General features: G+C 42.5%; 1 protein-coding gene and 1 pseudogene across 1 annotated transcript; both read left to right on the top strand.

Annotated features, from left to right (window-relative positions):
• The window catches only part of LOC115776864 (oxysterol-binding protein-related protein 10-like), a 105,024-nt pseudogene extending 103,901 nt beyond the window's left edge, over positions 1-1,123 (top strand).
• A 12,131-nt stretch (positions 1,124-13,254) lies between these two features.
• Positions 13,255-21,423, top strand: ggctb (gamma-glutamylcyclotransferase b). Its single transcript, XM_030724718.1, has 4 exons — positions 13,255-13,491; positions 13,568-13,713; positions 13,795-13,927; positions 21,158-21,423. The coding sequence occupies exons 1-4, from the start codon at positions 13,258-13,260 to the stop codon at positions 21,320-21,322; spliced, it is 678 nt and encodes a 225-aa protein (XP_030580578.1). The 5' UTR covers positions 13,255-13,257; the 3' UTR covers positions 21,323-21,423.
• Positions 21,424-21,670: the final 247 nt, after the last annotated feature.

Genomic DNA, 21,670 nt, shown 5'->3' with positions numbered 1-21,670 from the left:
TCACCAGATAATCTATTACTCAAACTACTTCAAAATTCATGTTCCTGTTGCTTGAAGGTGATCAAGCTTTTACTTAGATTTTGCTCAGGTGTTGTGAATTGTCATTATGTTTTTCTGAAAGATGTAACATTTAAGTTAATGTGATTTAATTAAAATTTCCATAATGATGGAAGCACTGATGGCACTTTTGTTCTGTGTGTGCATGCATGTGTAGGGAGAAGGCTGGATATACCACAACCCTCTGTGGAAAGCTCACTGACCAGGACTCTGGGAAGCCAGTGTTCACCCACAGATCCCCACTGAGGCTGAAGGCTGTGCAACAAAGGTGTGAGGAGAGAGGGGGGGGGGGGGATAATGAAGAGAATAGATGAGATCTTCACTGAGCATCAGAGGAAAACATGTTCAGCAGTGCAGTGAGACTCAGCATGGATACACAAATATATTTTTGAGACTAACTGAAAAAATGGGGCATTTTCTCTGATCCAAACTGAACTTGATATGTAAACAGCTACTTCCTGCCTAATTTCAGGTTATTTGCACAATAATGGTCACAACAGTTTTGTACAGTTCTTTGCATAATATAGTGTTAATTCAACTGTATACACAGTGTGTAAGTATATTTGAAGGGTTAGATGGACAAAACACTGAACATTTTATAAGACATCACAGGCAGCAGAGTTAGGTTACAGCACACACTCTTTGTTCTCTCTCTTTAAAAGTTCAGAATAATACTGAAGGGTGGGATTTTCTTTAGTCATCCTTCATACTGATTAGAGGAAGGCTCCACATAAGTATATACCAGTTTAACTGTTAACACTTCTGATCTGATGGAGATTTATTGCTCTCCTTCTGTGGCGCTCTCACTTGTTCTTGGGTCTCACTGTAGTATTGTATCACTTCCTGTTCCTCCAGTGCACAATGGTGTTTTATGTAGCTTAATCTGTGTAGCTTAATTATAAATCTCTAGAAAACGAATTATTTCATAGTGTAATTTTCACATGCTTGATCCAAAGCACACTCTTTACATGGTGTCAAACCAGATACTTACTCTGGATGGCATTACTTTGGCCTCCAGTAACACTGTGAGAAATCTTGGAGTCATTTTTGACCAGGATATGTCCTTCAATGCACATATTAAACAAATTTGTAGGACCGCTTTTTTTGCATTTGTGCAATATTTCTAAAATTAGAAACATCCTTTCTCAGAGTGATGCTGAAAAGCTAATTCATGCATTTATTACTTCTAGGCTGGACTATTGTAATTCATTATTATCAGGCTGTCCTAAAAGCTCCCTGAAAAGCCTTCAGCTGATCCAAAATGCTGCAGCTAGAGTACTGACAGGGACTAGAAAGAGAGAGCAGATTTCTCCCATATTGGCTTCTCTTCATTGGCTCCCTGTTAAATCTAGAATAGAATTTAAAATCCTTCTCCTCACCTACAAGGTCTTGAATAATCAGGCCCCATCTTATCTCAAAGACCTCATAGTACCATATCACCCCAACAGAGCACTTCGCTCTCAGACTGCTGGCTTACTTGTGGTTCCTAGGATACTTAAGAGTAGAATGGGAGGCAGAGCCTTCAGCTTTCAGGCCCCTCTTCTGTGGAACCAGCTTCCAGCTTGGATTCAGGAGACAGACACCCTCTCTATTTTTAAGATTAGGCTTAAAACTTTCCTTTATGATAAAGCTTATAGTTAGGGCTGGATCAGGTGACCCTGAACCCTCCCTTAGTTATGCTGCTATAGGCCTAGAGGCTGCTGGAGGGTTCCCATGATGCACTGTTCTTCTTCACTCAACTCTTTTCATGCTCTGTGTCACAGACACCAGTCTGTGTGGCTAAGTGAACTGGTGTTCTGCCAGTTCACATGTATTAGTAGTGGTTTTATTTGTCCAGACTTTCAGATTGTTTTCACTTCATATTTTGTATGTCCCATTTTGGGATTTTTTTTTTTTTGTTGAGCTGACTCATGGCTATTCTCTGATTTTCATAACTACAGTGTAATAAACCTGTGAGAGCTCTCCTGCTTCTTGAGTTCAGTACCCACTGCATGGTGTGAAATGTGATAAGCATTATTTTCGTCTTTATTTTGCTTCTACAGTAAGTTCTTCTCTCTATAATAAGTGGGGCTCACTGATCTGCACATCACTTCCTTTATTTCAAGCTTTGAGAGAATAAGACTGTCATATACCTTGTCCTCCCTCTGACCACATGTATACAGTAAACCTATGCAACACTTGACTGTAGACAGTAGTTTGTGGGGGAGCTGGAACTGAGAAGCTCTGTATTTGTTTAAAATAAAGACCTTGTATCAGACCTTGTGTATACTGAATCACTGTCTGCCTCTGAGCTGTCTGGGCTCAACACTTGGTAGCTGAGAGAGAAACAGACAATTTAACACGCTAAAGCTCCACTTTAAGTGAAATACATTACCTCATTGTCATCAAAAAGTATTTACCAAAAATTAACTCAAACATGAAAGGTCTACTAATGAACACTGAGACAATTCAAAGGTTTATAATTATCATGCATTTTCCAAATACTTTATGGCTCCAGTTCAGCAAAATAATTGTTGAAAGAGTAACTTTTTTTTTCTAAATTTAGCACAAATTTACTCAAAGACATGAGACCATTACAAACACTTAAGGACTTATGGAATGAACAGATTAGACTGAAATGGTCAAACGTTCATGACCAGTGTAACATCACACATGATTTGATCTTAAATTCTTTAAGAAAGTTTTTCAAAATTGCCACAAACTAGGATTCTTCCTCAGGAGGCTGAGCTGGACTCAGAAGCTCAGTCCTCTCCTCATTCTACAGATGTGTGGTGGAGAGCGTCCTCGGCTCCTGCATCACTGTGAGGCACAGAAGCTGCTCTGCAGCAGAGAAGAAAGCTCTGCAGAGGGTGGTGAAGGCTGCACAGAAGGCTGTTGGAGTCAGCTTCTCCACCACCACCAACATTTACACCTCCAGATGCTGGAAAAGGGCCACCTGCATCCTGAAGGGCCCCACACACCCAGCACACATACTCTTTGTTCCCCTCCCCTCAGGCAGGAGGCTGAGGAGCATCAAGACCAGGACCAGCAGACTGAGGAACAGCTTCTTCCCTGAAGCTGTGAGACTGTTGAACTCTGGTGGGGTTGTGTAGCTGCACTGCTCTTGCACACTGTATGCATTGTATACATTTATGCTGCTGTTGCACACACTTATTGCTGCTGTCATTTGCACAAATCACTGCTGTGGCACCAAGTTTCTCTACCATCATGCCACATCCTGAACTGTTAATTCCACATTTACCTTGAAAGGTACACACAGGTGTATGCATTTGTGTGTGTGAATGTGTGTGTGTAGATATGCATGTATATTCTTTCTTTATATTATTGTTATATTTATATTTATTCTTCTTTAAATCACTGAAACTGTCATAACTATCACATGGGCAGCTCTGGGACCTGAGGACAGAATTTCCTTCCACTGCATCCAAATGTGATGTGAATGTGTGACGGCCCTCTGCCTTGGCCACGGCCTGCTGTTGCTCGTTTGTGTCTTGCAGGTTCCTGGTGGGCGGAGCTAATCAGTGCAACTGGGAGCACCTGGCCAGTCTCCCTGGAGCATTTAAGAGCACGCTGTCTCAGCCCTGGGAGGCTTCTTTTTTCCTGTCCTTACCTCCTTCAACCAGCCCCATGTTTTCCTGTTTCTTTGGGTTTATATTGGGATCGTTTATTTTATGGCAAAATAAATCAGTGTTTTGAATTTAGCATGTCTCTCCTATCATTTATCATGGCCTTTGAGCCAGACTATGACAAATGACAATAAAGAATCCTTGAAGAATGAACTGATTTTGGAGGTGCAAGGTCACATTCACAGGGACTCAGTGGTCATTCCTATCCTGCCCATATAATGTATCATTTCATGACTTACAAGAGGTCACTTTGTCTTAAGCATGGAGTGATTAGAATTTGGTGATTTAACTGAATTGGTTCTAAAGTGCATTTTTGGCTATAACCCAAAAGTCATAAAAGCTATTTATGATCAAAATTGACACAAATGTCAAACTGAATAATATGAGGTGTTTCATAACCAAAGAGTCAAAGCAAAATCTGGAGAGACATACAGGTAAACAGCAACTTTTTGATGGATGTATGCAACAGCAAAGTGGTAATTCTAGTTTGTGACACAGTGCAGCTGATTGAGGTGGAGCTACTCTAATGGTAAGTAGTTCATAAAGTACAATTTGCTGCTAATCATTAAAAATATTTTCCAAATCAATTATAAGCATCAGATCAGATCTGAAGCTTCAGAGTAACTTCTCATAGCACTGTGCAACAATCTTGAGCCACACCTCATTTCTTCCAAGGAGCCAACTTGTCATTTTTAAAGTGGTCTTTATGAAGACCATGTTAAAAACCACCTGAAGATCTTTCAGGATTTCTTTGCAGATTGGTTGTGTTACCCATTGGGTAAGTGTGTCCAAACGTTGGGCCGGGACTGTACATCATTCATGCATAAAAGTGCACGTAACTCAATGGATGAACCACTATTCTGGTTACACATAACAGCCAACATATGAACACATATGTTGGCTGTAGTGGCTATGTTGGGGTGGCTGTAGCTCAGTAGGTAGAGCAGGTCACCTACTGATCGGAAGGTCAGCGGTTCGAATCCTGGCTACTCCAGGCTACATGCCAATGTATCCTTGGGCAAGATACTTAACCCCAAGTTGCTCTCCGACCGTTCTGTCGGAGTATGAATGCGTGTGAATGTTAGTTACCGTATTTTTCGGACTATACGTCGCTCCGGAGTATAGGTCGCACCAGCCAAAAAATGCATAATAAAGAAGAAAAAAACATATATAGGTCGCACTGGACTATAAGTCGCACTTTTTTTGGGGGGGGGGGGGGGGGGGGGTTGATAGAATCCGAGACCCAGAGCAGAAATTCCATCTTGAACGGCAATTTAAAATAATAATGGATTAAAGAACAGGACGAACATGGTTACACCTACGTTATGCTAACGTAGCACATTCAGCTACATGACGCACAACGAACACGTGTTCGGTATTGTAACGTTGTAAACACACTTCCAAAGTCGGCGATATTCACAACAAAGATCGTCTTTATTAACAGAAAACGGCTGCTGTAGGCCACAGCCACGCCAACCACAACTACAACAGCGGAACAGCAACACACACACAGGCAAGCTCTCGGTCTTTTTCTCTCTCTCCATGCTGCCTTCACGAACCTCCCGAACAGTCCGAAATCCCACAACATCAACACGTTCTCTAACTAAGAGAATCGCTACAGTATGTTAACGTAACATTAAGTTATTCAGATAACCATAGCATAAAGAACATACTAACAAGTTAACCAAACCATCAACCCATTGAATTCTTCATCCTCGGTGTCACTTCTAAACAACTCCGTACACTCCGTAGACGAAGCGCCGCTTCCTCTTCTGTGTCGCGTTAGTCAGACTCGTCGTCAGCTGCAGTTCCAATTATTCCAGCCTTTCTGAATCCCAACAGGATGGTTTGGTTGTCACTGAAGCCCATGTTTTCTTGATCCATCCAATGACTTCCAGGAAAGTTGGGTGGCGCATTCTCCCAGTTGCCGTTAAGCTGTGCTCTCCATCCATCATCCACTGCGCCCACAGGTTACGCAAGACTGCCTTAAAGCTGCAGTTCACGGAGATGTCAAGTGGCTGGAGTATTTTGGTTCATGTGTTATAAATGTCACATATACGTCGCTCCGGAGTATAGGTCGCACCCCCAGCCAAACTATGAAAAAAAGTGCGACTTATACTCCGGAAAATACGGTAATTAAAAAGCACTTAGCTTTGTAAAAACGGAAGTGCTTGTATGAATGGGAGTGCATGGGTGAATGCAAAACAGGTTGTATAAGCGCTTTGAGTGCTCATACTGAGTAGAAAAGCGCTATATAAGAACTAGTCCATTACCATTTACCATTTTACATATAAGAACATACAGGGGTTGGACAATGAAACTGAAACACCTGGTTTTAGACCACAATAATTTATTAGTATGGTGTAGGGCCTCCTTTTGCGGCCAATACAGCGTCAATTGGCCGCAATTTTATTGTAGGGTCTTTACTCACAATACAAAGCGCCTTGAGGCGACAGTTTGTTGTGATTTGGCGCTATATAAATAAAATTGAAAAATTGGAAATTGAAATTTAATTCGTCTTGGGAATGACATATACAAGTCCTGCACAGTGGTCAGAGGGATTTTAAGCCATTCTTCTTGCAGGATAGTGACCAGGTCACGACGTGATGCTGGTGGAGGAAAACGTTTCCTGACTCGCTCCTCCAAAACACCCCAAAGTGGCTCAATAATATTTAGATCTGGTGACTGTGCAGGTCATGGGAGATGTTCAACTTCACTTTCATGTTCATCAAACCAATCTTTCACCAGTCTTGCTGTGTGTATTGGTGCACTGTCATCCTGATACATGGCACCACCTTCAGGATACAATGTTTGAACCATTGGATGCACATGGTCCTCCAGAATGGTTCGGTAGTCCTTGGCAGTGTTGGGCCTTAGCACAAGTATTGGGCCAAGGGAATGCCATGATATGGCAGCCCAAACCATCACTGATCCACCCCCATGCTTCACTCTGGGCATGCAACAGTCTGGGTGTTACGCTTCTTTGGGGCTTCTCCACACCGTAACTCCCCCGGATGTGGGGAAAACAGTAAAGGTGGACTCATCAGAGAACAATACATGTTTCACATTGTCCACAGCCCAAGATTTGCGCTCCTTGCACCATTGAAACCGACGTTTGGCATTGGCACGAGTGACCAAAGGTTTGGCTGTAGCAGCCCGGCCCTGTGGAGCTCCCGACGGACAGTTTTGGTGGAAACAGGAGAGCTGAGGTGCACATTTAATTCTGCCGTGATTTGGGCAGCTGTGGTTTTATATTTTTTGGATACAATCCGGGTTAGCACCCGAACATCCCTTTCAGACAGCTTCCTCTTGCGTCCACAGTTAATCCTGTTGGATGTGGTTCGTCCTTCTTGGTGCTATGCTGACATTACCCTGGATACCGTGGCTCTTGATACATCACAAAGACTTGCTGTCTTGGTCACAGATGTGCACCAACAATTTGTCCTCTTTTGAACTCTGGTATGTCACCCATAATGTTGTGTGCATTGCAATATTTTGAGCAAAACTGTGCTCTTACCCTGCTCATTGAACCTTCACACTCTGCTCTTACTGGTGCAATGTGCAATTAATGAAGATTGGCCACCAGGCTGGTCCAATTTAGCCATGAAACGTCCCACACTAAAATGACAGGTGTTTCAGTTTCATTGTCCAACCCCTGTATGTGTGGATGCTGTTTCTTGACTACAGCTCTGCTTTCAGCACCATAATCCCATTGAGGCGTATCATGAAGCTTCTCGTTCTGGGCATCAGTGTCTCCTTATGTAACTGGATCCTGGACTTCCTGACAGGCAGACCACAGGTGGTGCGGATTGGCAGTGTCACATGATCTATACTGATGCTCAGCACCGGTGCCCCCCAAGGTTGTGTGCTCAGCCCCCTGCTGTACACTCTGTTCACTCATGACTGTACGGCCACACCTAGCGCCATTGTTAAGTTTCCAGATGGCACCACCATCATTGGCTGCACTTCAGAGGGAGATGAGTCTGCTTATAGAGCAGAGGTGAGAGCCCTGACATCATGGTGTCAGGACAACAACCTGCTGCTCAATGTCAGCAAGACCAAGGAGCTCATCGTGGACTACAGGAGACTGCAGGGTGGAGGGCACACCCCTATTCATATTGAAGGGACAGAGGTGGAGAGAGTCGGCTGCTTCAGGTTCCTGGGGATATTATATATATATATATATATATATATATATATATATATATATATATATATATATAAATGATGTGACCAGCTCAGATCCTCCCTGATGTTGATCCCCAGGAACCAGCTGCTAGAGGCTAAGACACACCCAGAATGGCTGACTGAGGGCCAGACGGTCCTGATCCCCAAGGACCCCCAGAAGGGACCAGTCCCATCCAACTACCGGCCCATAACCTGCCTCAGTACAACATGGAAACTCCTCTCAGGCATCATAGCAGCTGAGATGAGTAGCCATGTGGCACAATACATCAGTGAGGCCCAGAAAAGGATAGGCAGAGAGACCAGGGGAGCTAAACACCAGCTACTGGTAGATAGAGCAGTCACTCAAGACTGTAAGACCCGACTGACCAACCTGTGCACCGCCTGGATTGATTACAAGAAAGCCTATGACTCGATGCCACACACATGGATCCTGGAATGCCTAGAACTGTATAAGATCAACAGGACCGTAAGAGCCTTCAACAAGAACTCAATGGGTATGTGGAGAACAAGAATATAAATCTATGGTAACGCTTTCTTTTAAGGCCCGCCCTTTGGCCATAACTATCGTGTAAGTAAATTTTAGTTATGTGGAATTACACCGTAATTATTTTCAATTCCGCCGTAATTATTTTTTAATTCAGCCATAGTAAAAATAATTATGGCGGAATTAAAAATAATTACGGAGGAATTAAAATTAATTACAGGGGAATTAAAAATAATTCAGCCGTAGTAAAAATAATTACGGCGGAATTAAAAATAATTATGGCGGAATTCCACATAACTAAAATTTACTTACAGGATAGTTACGGCCTAAGGGCGGGCCTTAAAAGAAAGCGTTACCAAATATATAAGTCACCAGTCATCCAGTCACTGGATTTAACTAAAAAAATAGGTACGAGCCTCCTATTGGATAATTACTGCATGGGCAATTATCTTTCAGCTGGCAACAAATTATTTAACCCCAACTGGTGCAATGAGTTGCTTCTCATCTCTTAAACAACCATGTCAAAGACACATCGCGTGGTCGTGGAAAAGATGTCAGTGTGTTTGAGAAGGGTCGAATCATTGGCTGCATCAAGCAGAGAAAACATCTGAGGAGATTGCAGAAACTACTAAATTTGGATTAAGAACTGTCCAACACATTAAAAACTGGAAGGATAGTGGGGACCCATCGTCTTCAAGGAAGAAATGTGGCTGGAAAAAATCCTGAATGATCGTGATCAGTGATCACTTAAACGTTTGGTGAAATCAGATCGAAGAAAAACAACAGTAGCACTCAGGGCTGTGTTTAATAGTGAAAGTAAGAGCATTTCCACACACACAATGTGAAGGGAACTCAAGGGATTGGGACTGAACAGCTGTGTAGACTTTAGAAAACCACCAGTGAGGCTAACAGGAAAAAAAGGCTTCAATCTGCGAGGAAGCATAAAGATTGGACTCTGGAGCAATGGAAGAAGGTCATGTGGTCTGATGAGTCCAGATTTACCCTGTTCCAGAGTGATGTGCACATCAGGGTAAGAAGAGAGGCAGGTGAAGTGATGCACCATCATGCCTAGTGCCTACTGTACAAGCCTGTGGGGGCAGTGCTGTGATCTGGGGTTGCTGCAGTTGGTCAGGTCTAGGTTCAGCAACATTATGTGCTCAAAGAATGAGGTCAGCTGACTACCTGAATATACTGAATGACCAGGTTATTCCATAATTTTGCACAGTAAAGTATGACAATGACTTAACCAAGCATTTCATTTTCCCTGGGGTGGCTGTCTATGCCTAAACAGATCTTGGCTACTGACACTTCACCAGTCTATCAAAGGGCTGACAGAGAGAGTTACATGTGTGAAAGGCCCAAGAGAGGCAGCATGGTGGCATGGTGGTTAGCACTGTTGCCTCACAGCTAGAAGGTCCACCTTGGCCCAGGCCTTTCTGTGTGTGATATTCCTCCACCGCAATACGTAAGGCTCATTGCCAGTTATTGCAAACACTTCTTCCCGCCAAGAGAGGCGCAAACGTTATTAGAGGGACAGGCAGGTTTGGATAGCTTTTTTCTCCTAATAAAGAAATAGTTAAGTTGGATATTTGGTCTATTTGGATACTTGTCAGTTTGGAAAAACTAAGTAAGTAAATAATTTTATTTATTTAGCGCTTTTCACAGACAGTGTCACAGAGCTCTGTACAGGGGCAGCTGCTGATGTCTTGAACATAACCTGCTCCAGATCAGTGTATTTATTCAACATAAGATGATCTAGACATGCTAAAAGAAAGCCTCGTGACAATAAAACTTACTCTTTCTGCTCGACAAAGCTCGCTAACTCATTATCATGACAATATATCCTGGTAAGATGAAAACCAGAGTTAGAGCCAAAGTTAATAAGCCACTAAATTCAGCTTCTACGCACAGGTTTGTGGAGCTGGAGGATCTGGAAAGAAGTGGATGATTAATTGTTGTTGATTGTTTAAATATTGCATGGGGTTGAAAAGGTGTGCCAGCCAGATCCAGTGGGGAGAGTAAGCAGCCATGCTTCCAGGAATCCACAGAGAGAGAGACAGTGGCAGGACAGTGTTGAAGGCCAACACAGAAAATGAATAGCTCTTGAGTAAATAATACTCTTTGAACATTCCAGTATTAATGATTAATGCCTAGTAAATGAGTATTTTCTCCCCCTAATGATTATAAATGATTAGAAAAAAATAAAAACAAATAAAAAAAGTGCCATTCTGACTGGATGGCTCTATCCAGTGCACCACATCCATTGCTACCAAACCTCTGCTTTGTTGTACTGCATGATAGGGTGTTCTTCATGTGATGGTGTGTTAATGTTTGATTTTGATGTCAGCTTAAGTTGACTTCCCTGTCCGATGGCAAAGTCTCATCATGGCTCACTACTGCTATTTTTAACAGCCATGAATAAGATCAACAGTGTGTTATCAGTGCACTACATGAGCAGACGTTGCCACTAGATGGTGACTCAACACTGTAAACAAACAGCAGCCCACCATTAAATTAGATAAAATTAGAACAGCGAGTAACTGGCTTGTTATTGTATATTTTATCAGGAAGTATCAAATCATTTGTCTTGCTGTTATTTACAGTTTAAACACCAGCTCTAATTGAACCAGGACATTTATTGGTCGATTCGAGGATCAAACACCTGTTGTGAATTTTGCCGTTAAGCTCCTTGTTACGTTACTTACTTTACTTTATTACATTTAGCAGATGCCTTTATCCAAAGCGACTTACAAAGCGACTGTTAGAGAACAGCAACTTGTGCAAAAAGTTCTGAAACATTTAACAGTTGGACATGTGCATTCAAAAGCAAGTCCCCGGCTATCGAGACTGGCTATTGGGACAGGGAACATCACCTGTCTGTGGGGAAGGAGCCTGAGCTAATGCGTGAGGTTGAAAGATACTGGCTAGATATAGTCGGGTTCACCTCAACGCATGGCCTGGGCTCTCGAACCAGTCTCTTGGAGAGGGGCTGGACTCTGTTCCAGTCTAGAGTTGCCCTCAGTGAGAGGTGGCGAGCTGGGGTGGGTATTCTCGTATCCCCCTGGCTTGCTGCCCGTACACTGGAGTTTTCACCGGTAGATGAGAGGATTGCTTCCCTCCTCCTTCGGGCTGGGGAAGGGGTCCTGACTATTGTTTGCGCTTATGTGCTGAATGACAGCTCAGTGTACCCACCCTTTTTGAAGTCGCTGGGCAGGGTGCTCGAGGGCGCCCCATCCGGTAACTCCATCGTCCTGCTGAGAGGCTTCAACACTCACGTGGTCAATGACAGTGAGAGCTGGAGGGGCGTGATTGGGAGGAACGGCCTGCCCGATCTAAACCCGAATGGTGTCTTGTTATTGTAGTTCTCTGCAAACCACAGTTTGTCCATAATGAACACCATGTTTGAAAATAAGGATGTCCATAAGTACACGTAATACCAGGACACCCTAGGTCGCAGGTCGATGATCAATTTTGCAATCATATCACCAGACCTGCGGCCGTATGTTCTGGACACTCGGGTGAAGAGAGGAGCTGAGCTGTCAACTGATCACCACCTGAAGATACTGGACAGACCTGGCACACCTAAATGTGTTGTGAGGGTGTGCTGGGAATGCCTGGCAGAAGCCCCAGTCCAGGAGATCTTCAACTTCCACCTCCACCAGAACTTCGACAGAATTCCGAGGGAGACTGAGGGAACTGAGTCCGAATGGACCATGTTCCACACCTCCATTCTTGAGGCTGCTGCTCAGAGCTGTGGCTGCAAGGTGGTTGGTGCCTGTCGTGGTGGTAACCCCCGAACCAGATGGTGGTCACTGAAGGTGAAGGGAGCCATCAAGCTGAAGAAGGAGTCTTATCAGGCTTGGTTAACCTGTGGGTGTCATGGTCCTGGGCCATGTGCCCAGTATTTTGTGTTTAGTTCTTTTGGTTTCTGTTTTCATTGAGCTCCTGTTATGTTTTCCAGTTTGTATCCTTCAGTCAGCCAAAGTTTGCTCCCTTTGTGTTTCTGCCTCCAGTGATAAAGCTGCGTTTTGAGTGTACCCCTGTGTCTCTGGTGTTCTGCTTAGAGGACCTCACTCTTGCCAGCCGCAGCAGTTCATGACAGCGGGACTCTGGAGGCAGCTGACGGGTACGGGCAGGCCAAGCAGAACGCGCCTCGGGCGGTGGCTAAAGCAAAAACTTTACTGTGGGAGGAGTTTGGTGAGGCCATGGAAAAAGACTTTTGGAGGGCATCGAAGCGATTCTGGCAAACTGTCAGGCGACTCAGGAGGGGAAAACGGTGCTCTACTCACACAGTCTATAGTGCGAGTGGAGCGCTGCTGACTTCAAATGAGGTTATAGTCGGACGGTGGAAGGAATACTTTGAGGACCTCCTTAAAAGTGAAAAAGTACAGGCTCTGAAATGTACTCAAAGTAAGAAAGTAAAAGTAGCTCCATGTTTGTAACGCTAATTAATGGTGTACTGCTAATGGCAATCATCTCTGCATAAGCAAATAATAGGAGGGCAAAAATATTATTAAATAAATTGATAATAAATTAAAAAAACATATCTGTCTGTCTTGGTTCACCCCAATTTTTAAATCTTGGCCTACAAATTAATATTAGCCACTTACCTACCAAGTTAGGTAACTGCATTTTTCATAGTCAAATATAAAACTATGCTATCAATTTGACCAAATCGGTCCAGACATATAAACACCTGTCAAAGTATTCAAAACCACTTTTGTGACAGCGCAAACTCACTGGCTTAGTACTGTTGGCTCGACACATGAGGCAAACTATGTATTGTGAGTGTGAATAGAACTCAGTGGCAGTGCAGGGGATTAGCATGAGAATAGTGTGTGAGTGCTGGAAGGCCAGTACTTCATTTCTGTCACTCTGCGGCTCATGCTCTCTCACCTCTGCATGCTGCACCTCCACAAAACTGTGGCTCAACTCTGCTCTCCACCTCTGTCAGGGTCGCCCTATTCTTTGACCACTCATAATCCTTCATACATCAGCCTACTTTGTTCACAAACTGATGACAACATGGAGGATAACCACACTTTCCTGTACTTTGCTTATGGTAGTAACCTGCTAAAGGAGCGGCTCCATCTCAAGAATCCCTCTGCGACAGTACACTGTGTGGCCAGGCTCAAGGTACAGTCTGAAAAATGGAGCATCTCTCCCACATGAACAGCACAGAATTAAAGTGATCATTTGTGTCACTTTTCAGGATTATAAGCTGGTTTTTGGGAACCACAAAGGCCTCGCCAGTGACCGGTGGCATGGAGGGGTTGCCACCATAGAGCACAGCCCTGGAGATGAGGTCTGGGGTGTGGTGTGGAGGATGAACATGTCTGATCTGGAGTCTCTTGACAGGTAAGGGGTTTTTTTGTTTCAGTCAGTGTCCTTGTTAACATGACATGTAACATGCCTTTTTGTGTGTGTGCGTGTGTTTAGTCAAGAGAATGTGACATTAGGTGCATACAGTCCTGTGGAGCTATCAGTGAAGACAAAAGGCCAGGACCTCAACTGTCGCACCTACATAATGAACAGCTGTGTGTATGCTCCACCATCACCACAATATCTTAAGGTGAGATTTGACCCTAGTCATGATTGTGAGCGTTTCGATATAATGCAAGAAGACTGAATCATGTTCTGATTTCAGGGGGAAAAAATGTAAAGGATGATGCTAATGTTTGTGCGTGTGTCTCATAAAAATACTGAAACCTTTGCTAAAAACTTTACATTTAAGTTAACTGATTTTTTTTTAAAAAGGAAACTAAATAAAACATCACTCCAAACTTCCAAAATGAACTAAATTCAAATATACAGCAAAAGTCTTCAGTGTCTTTGTGAATATGATCACATTCAGCGTGGAAGGCACTGGTGCATCTGTGAGACTGGTAAGTCAGTGAGATTGTGTCTAATGTTTGTATTGTATTATTGCACTGTGCTGAACTATAAAATCTTACAATATACCAACAACTAAAAGTGAAATTACTAAGACTAATGTGAAACTAAGCATTTTAAACAATAAACAAGCAAATACACTGTGGAACCTGAACTGAAATAAAATAATAACTAAATAAAAATACAAATCTGATGGGAAACTTAAAGTTAACTGCCACACTGGCACTTTTTAATGAAAAATGGTTAAGAATCACTTCTAAGATCTGAAGAACAACGGCTCTTTGTGTCACACAGTAATAACTTCCACTCATCATTCATTTTACTTATTGTAAGGACGGTACATTTATTGTTAGTTTGGTTCTTTCATAGTTTGGTCAGTAGAACCAAAAACATTCACTCAGCTGCCAGTTTACATACACGTAGCTTAAAGTAGTGATGTAACACTCCTGAAATAAAACCAGGCTTCTTGAACCTCAGACATTTTGATATAATACAATAATGGCTACACTTTTCCTGTTACATCAGAACGTGTTGTCCACATTTATATCACTGACTGTGGGCTATAAACAGGTTTAACTGTGTATGTAAAATTCAGAACATTAACAGCACAGAGTCATTACAAATAATAAAATGAAGGCACATGTTAAAACTGAGAAATTGTATTATTTAATGTCAGCAACATGTTTCAAAAAGCTATGATAGAGACAACAACAACGAAACAAAGCCTTCCTGAGTGCCCGACTGTTTCTGCAGTAAAGAAGGGATCAGAACTGTGAAAGACTCTGAGCAACTAGTTCAACCGTATACCAATATAAGTTCATCCTCCATGGTACAAATATCAGAACACAAGGGACAAGGATAGTCATGATCTCATTACCCAGACTGTCCAGTAATTAAAAAAGGTTTTGTTAATTCACAGAGGTTTGTTCACTGTAGACCCACTGTAAAAACAACCAACAGAAATTTCATAGTAGATATGGGAAAAAGCAGTAACCTTTCTGTCATTGAATTGTTTGTGCATTACTTAATAGATCTTTATCAGCAGGAACAGCTGTAAAACAGCTGTGAAAATTATACCTTCCTTCATGGGCCACATATAGCCCACTTTAGAAGACTTGGATCTTAATTGAGCCAGAGTGGGACACCAGGGCCTTATGTTTGAGAACCTGGATCTTTGTCTGTTCCTATAATTATTAGAAATGACACAGTTCTAGTCATATATTAAAGTCATATTCTTAATGCATTAAATATTTGACTATTAAACACTGGCTTCAAGCACAAAAGGTCTCACTTAAAAATAAATAAAGAAGGCCAGTGCTGTAATAGCCCAAACCCAGCCACATGCAGAATTCACAGTGAATTATGTTAGGGTTATATGTTCACTCGTATTCATGTCTCTCTGTGATTCATCTGGAATAGGGATTAGTTTGCTCACACCCGTCATCACCTGACTATGTGAAAGGCCAAAACAGTCAGGACACACCATGCTTTGCTATGTTTTACAGATCTCACAGCTTGTGAGCTAGAATGCCAGATTGTTCTTCAGTACATGTGAGAGCTCCAAACATGCCTAACAGCATGCCTTTGTTTCGATACCTTTGTCTTCTATAGTGTGTCACCTATATTGTTCCGTCTGTTCTGCTGGTTCTTGCATCTGCTGAACTGCAGGGCATTCTCAAATTTGTTGTGATCTTTGATTCCTGACATAGTGGTGGTTATAAGGCTGTCACATAGAGTTGTGTGCAAAGGTTTCAAGAATCACTCACGTATTGTTTTTACAAAGTTTGCTGCTTCACTGTTTTTAGATCTATTTGTCAAATGTTTCTATGGTATACTGACATATAATGACAAGCATTTCATAAGTTTCTTTTATTAACAATTACGTTAAGTTTATGCAAAGAGTCAATATTTGCAGTATTCCTTTTCAAGACCTCTGCAGTTCATCCTGGCATGCTGCCAGTCAGCTTCTGGGTCAACCTATTCTTGCATAATCAGTGCTTGGACTTTGTCAGAATTTGTGGGGTTTTGTTTGTCAGTCCGCCTCTTGAGGAATGATCATGAGTTCTCGATGGGATTAATGGCTTAATCCCATCGAGAACGTTCCTGGAGAGTTTCCATTCCATGGACCCAAATTTTCAATGCTTTGTTTCACTTAGTTATCACTTTTGTGCTATGGCACGATGCTCCATCATGCATTGTTCTTCACCAAACTGTTCTTGGATGGCTGGGAGTTGGTCTCAGAGGACATTTTGGTACCATTCCTTATTCATGGTTGTGTTCTTAGGCAGAATTGTGCACAAGCCCACTCCCTTGGATGAGAAATGGTCAAATGGTCTCAGGATGCTTTACTGTTGGCATGACACAGAACTCACCTTCTCCAGACATTTTTCCAGATGCCCCAAACAATTGGAAAGTGGCTTCATCAGAGAAAATGACTTTCCTCCAGTCCTCAACGGTCCAATCCCTGTACTCTTTGCAGAATATCAGCCAGTCTTTAATGTTTTTCTGGGAGAGAATCGGCTTCTTTGCCCTTCTCGAGTGTGCAGATGCATTCACACCTGCCTGTTGCCGATCCTGAGCAAGCTCTGGACTGGTGATGCACCAATCCCACATCTAAATCACCATTAAGAGATGGTTCTGGCACGTGTTGGACTTTCATGGGCACCCTGAAGCCTTCTTCACAATTGAACCTCTCTCCTTGAAGGTTTTAATGATCCAATATATGGTTGATTTAGGTGTAATCTTGCTCACAGCAATACCTGTGCCTGTGAAGCCCTTTTTATGCAAAGCAGAGATAACTGTATGTGTTTCCTTGCAGTTAACCAAAGTAAAAAGATGATGATTTCAAGAACCATCCTCTTTTTAAAGTATCCAATCTGCTATTCAAACTCAGTCATCATGACAGAGTGATCTATAGCTTTTAACCCGCCAACACTCTCAGCTGTGTTAACAAAATGATGTCAGCAGGTAATTTTCTGGCAGGGCTGAAATGAAGTGGAAATTGTATTTAGTTTTGTTGTTGTTGTTGTTGTTGTTGTTGTTGTTGTTGTTGGGGGGGGGGTGTCTAGTGCCACTCTTCATAACATTCTGCAGTATATGCAAATTACCAAAACTGAAGCAGCAAACTTTGTGAAAACCAACACTTGTGTCATTCTCAAAACCTTTGGCCACAACTGTACTAAAACAATTATATAACTTAATTACCTGGATTTCCTTCCAGGTACATACAACTCAACTGAACATTGCTGCACACCAAACGTCCCCTCAGTTCATTTGTGAAATAGCAGGGAAAGCTAATTTAGACAAGCAATTCAAGGGCTGAGAGAAAAGCTAGAAAGGATATTTTCACCTTCACACAAACTGCTCTATTGTTGTACTATAGTACTATGGGGTCTTTGAGATAAGATGGGGCCTGATTATTCAAGACCTTGTATGTGAGGAGAAGGATTTTAAATTCTATTCTAGATTTAACAGGGAGCCAATGAAGAGAAGCCAATATGGGAGAAATCTGCTCTCTCTTTCTAGTCCCTGTCAGTACTCTAGCTGCAGCATTTTGGATCAGCTGAAGGCTTTTCAGGGAGCTTTTAGGACAGCCTGATAATAATGAATTACAATAGTCCAGCCTAGAAGTAATAAATGCATGAATTAGCTTTTCAGCATCACTCTGAGAAAGGATGTTTCTAATTTTAGAAATATTGCGCAAATGCAAAAAAGTGGTGTAAATTTTTAAAAAAGGCATCAAAATTGATATAAAATAACACTAACAAACCATAAGAAAATGAGGACAAGACCACATGATCAGTCCATCTGAGATGACAAACACAGCAATGGAAAAAAATCCAGATTTTCCAGCATCCATGGGATTGTGCAAAGAAATCAGACCCTAAGTGAAGAAGTCAATTTTAATGAAATAAGATAAGATCAGATTATGTCTGTCAAAATATATATAGAAAAACCAAAAGGCAATAATCATCATTACCATTGTTATTTTTAGTACTTTTAGTAGTTCTCCCTGTGTCTGCATGGGTTCTCTTCCTCCCACAGTCCAAAGACATGCATGGGGTAAACTGATGATTTGAATGGTTGTCTGTCTCTCCATATTAGCCCTACAAATGATTGGTGCCCTGTCCAAGGTGTACTCTGCCTGAATTCTTCAGCTTATCCCTGAATTGAATAAGCTGAAGAAAAGGGATGGATGGATGGATGGATGGATGGATGGATATTTTCAGTAGTTACAGTAGCATCATTTGAAACACGTGTTTAAATTTAAGACAGCCAGGTCTTGTTCGTACCAATGGTCAGATTCCCTTCCAAACAAGTTCAATTACAAAAATATTTATAAATCACTGATTTGTGCGTGAAATTTTCATACGCACAATTTACATGGCTAAAGTTAAGAAATGAGGGCCATTGTTATATTCAAGAATCCAGTTTGAAATTACAATATTACACAAAATAAAGGGAACACTCAAATAACACATCCTAGATCTGAATGAATGAAATATTCTCATTGAATACTTTGTTCTGTACAAAGTTGAATGTGCTGACAACAAAATCACACAAAAATCATCAATGGAAATCAAATTTATTAACCAATGGAGGCCTGGATTTGGAGTCACACACAAAATTAAAGTGGAAAAACACACTACAGGCTGATCCAACTTTGATGTAATGTCCTTAAAACAAGTCAAAATGAGGCTCAGTATTGTGTGTGTGGCCTCCACGTGCCTGTATGACCTCCCTACAACACCTGGGCATGCTCCTGATGAGGTGCCGGATGGTGTCCTGAGGGATCTCCTCCCAGACCTGGACTAAAGCATCCACCAACTCCTGGACACTCTGTGGTGCAACATGATGTTGGTGGATGGAGCGAGACATGATGTCCCAGATGTGCTCAATCAGATTCAGGTTTGGGGAACGGGCGGGCCAGTCCATAGCTTCAATGCCTTCATCTTGCAGGAACTGCTGACACACTCCAGCCACATGAGGTCTAGCATTGTGCTGCATTAGGAGGAACCCAGGGCCAACCGCACCAGCAAATGGTCTCACAAGGGGTCTGAGGATCTCATCTCAGTACCTAATGGCAGTCATGCTACCTCTGGCGAGCACATGGAGGTCTGTGCGGCCCTCCAAAGAAATGCCACCCCACACCATTACTGACCCACTGCCAAACCGGTCATGCTGAAGGATGCTGCAGGCAGCAGATCGCTCTCCACGGCGTCTCCAGACTCTGTCACGTCTGTCACATGTGCTCAGTGTGAACCTGCTTTCATTTGTGAAGAGCACAGGGCGCCAGTGGCAAATTTGCCAATCCTGGTGTTCTCTGGCAAATGCCAAGCGTCCTGCACGGTGTTGGGCTGTGAGCACAACCCCCATCTGTGGACGTCGGGCCCTCATACCATCCTCATGGAGTCGGTTTCTAACCGTTTGTGCAGACACATGCACATTTGTGGCCTGCTGGAGGTCATTTTGCAGGGCTCTGGCAGTGCTCCTCCTGTTCGTCCTTGCACGAAGGTGGAGTTAGCGGTCCTGCTCCTGGGTTGTTGCCCTCCTATGGCCTCCTCCACGTCTCCTGGTGTACTGGCCTGTCTCCTGGTAGCACCTCCAGCCTCTGGACACTACGCTGACAGACACAGCAAACCTTTTTGCCACAGCTCGCACTGATGTGCCATCCTGGATGAGCTGCACTACCTGAGCCACTTGTGTGGGTTGTAGAGTCCGTCTCATGCTGCCACGAGTGTGAAAGCACCACCAACATTCAAAAGTGACCAAAACATCAGCCAGAAAGCATAGGTACTGAGAAGTGGTCTGTGGTCCCCACCTGCAGAACCACTCCTTTATTGAGTGGGTCTTGCTAATTGCCAATAATTTCCACCTGTTGTCTATTCCATTTGCACAACAGCATGTGAAACTGATTGTCAATCAGTGTTGCTTCCTAAGTGGGCAGTTTGATTTCACAGAAGTTTGATTTACTTGGAGTTATATTGTGTTGTTTAAGTGTTCCCTTTATTTTTTTGAGCAGTGTACATGAGCTTAGTAACAAGATGTGTTAATGTGCTGGAAGAAGTCATCAGAAGACAAGGACACCATGGTCATAAAAGGATGGATGTGGTCAGTAACAACACTCAGGTAGCCTGTGGCATTTAAACAATGAATTTAGACATTTGGTATTGAGGGGCCTACAGTGTGCCAAGAAAATATACCCCACACCATTACAATACCAGTAGCAGCCTGATCCATTGATACAAGGCAGGATGTTTCCATGATCTCATGTTGTTTATGCCAAATTCTGACTCTATGTTTTTCCGGTCCTGTGTTGTCCAGTTTTGGTGAGCCTGTCCAAATTGCAGCCTCAGTTGTATTTAGCTGACAGGAGTGCCACTTGATGTGGTCTTTCACCACTGTAGCCTATCTGCTCAAGGTTCAAAGTGTTGTGAGTTCAAAGATGCTCTTCTGCCTATCATGGGTGTAACAAGTGGTTGCTTGAGTTACTGACGCCTTCTGAGCAGTTCAGAACAATCCGGTTATTCTCCTCCGACCTCTGGAAAAATCCATGAAGTCAACTGTTTCTAAAATACATATGTCAGGGTTGTTAATGTCATACACTAACAACCCTGACAACAACCAAGATATGTTTAAAGTTACTTAAATCACCTTTCTTCCCCATTCTGATGCTTGGTTGGAACCAAAGCAGGTTGTCTCAGTGTTTTCTATGAGCCTGTGATTGGCTGATTGGATATTTGTGATAACAACAGTTAAGCAGGTGTACCTAACAAAGTGGCTACTGAATGTAACTCCAAACTGTTACAGGTAGCTCACTCTTGCTATATTAAACTTAAGGCACTTGACAACTGACATTTGTGGCTGTTTTAATGGTTATAAGAAAATATATTCTTATCAATGACTGCAGGTGATTGTAATGGGAGCAGAACAGAATGGCTTGCCAAAAGACTACCAGGAGAAACTGCGAGCAATCAAGACCAACATGTACGAGGGTCCGCTACCTATGATGGCCGAACTGGAGCGAGCCAGACGAAGAGCCAAAGAGAGGGTCAACCATCGGTCTGATGCCTGATTATCCAATATAATCCAGGTCCACATTTTACAGTAGCAGTCTATATGATATTGTATTGATCATAACACTGCATGTTAACAAGTTCACCACAGTTAGCTCCTTTGCCTTATGGTTAATCTTAATTTTGGCAGTATAATTCATGATTCTACAAGTCCCCAATTGTCAGCCACTGGTACAATACAGTATTGATGAGTATGTGTTCTAATTTGCCAATAGTAATAAGTGAACACCTCTTAAGAAATAATAATAATAATACATTGTTAATATTATTGTAATATTAATGTAATATTACATAATAAAATATACAGTTGTACCTTTGTGTTTTATGGTGGAGATATTTCAGCACCA

This window comes from Archocentrus centrarchus, unplaced genomic scaffold (assembly GCF_007364275.1).
Source record: "Archocentrus centrarchus isolate MPI-CPG fArcCen1 unplaced genomic scaffold, fArcCen1 scaffold_40_ctg1, whole genome shotgun sequence".
In the NCBI taxonomy this organism is placed as follows: Eukaryota; Metazoa; Chordata; class Actinopteri; order Cichliformes; family Cichlidae; genus Archocentrus; species Archocentrus centrarchus.
The sequence above is the reverse complement of the archived record's forward strand: the minus strand, read 5'-3'. Positions and strand labels throughout refer to the sequence as shown.

What these genes read in the sequence shown, in the direction of transcription:
- ggctb (XM_030724718.1), top strand. Translation starts at nt 13,258, where the DNA reads ATGCTGCACCTCCACAAAACTGTGGCTCAACTCTGCTCTCCACCTCTG. An exon ending in GATCTGGAGTCTCTTGACAG is followed by an intron (nt 13,714 to 13,794) that starts GTAAGGGGTTTT and finishes GCGTGTGTTTAG; the next exon opens with TCAAGAGAATGTGACATTAG. An exon ending in CATCACCACAATATCTTAAG is followed by an intron (nt 13,928 to 21,157) that starts GTGAGATTTGAC and finishes CAATGACTGCAG; the next exon opens with GTGATTGTAATGGGAGCAGA.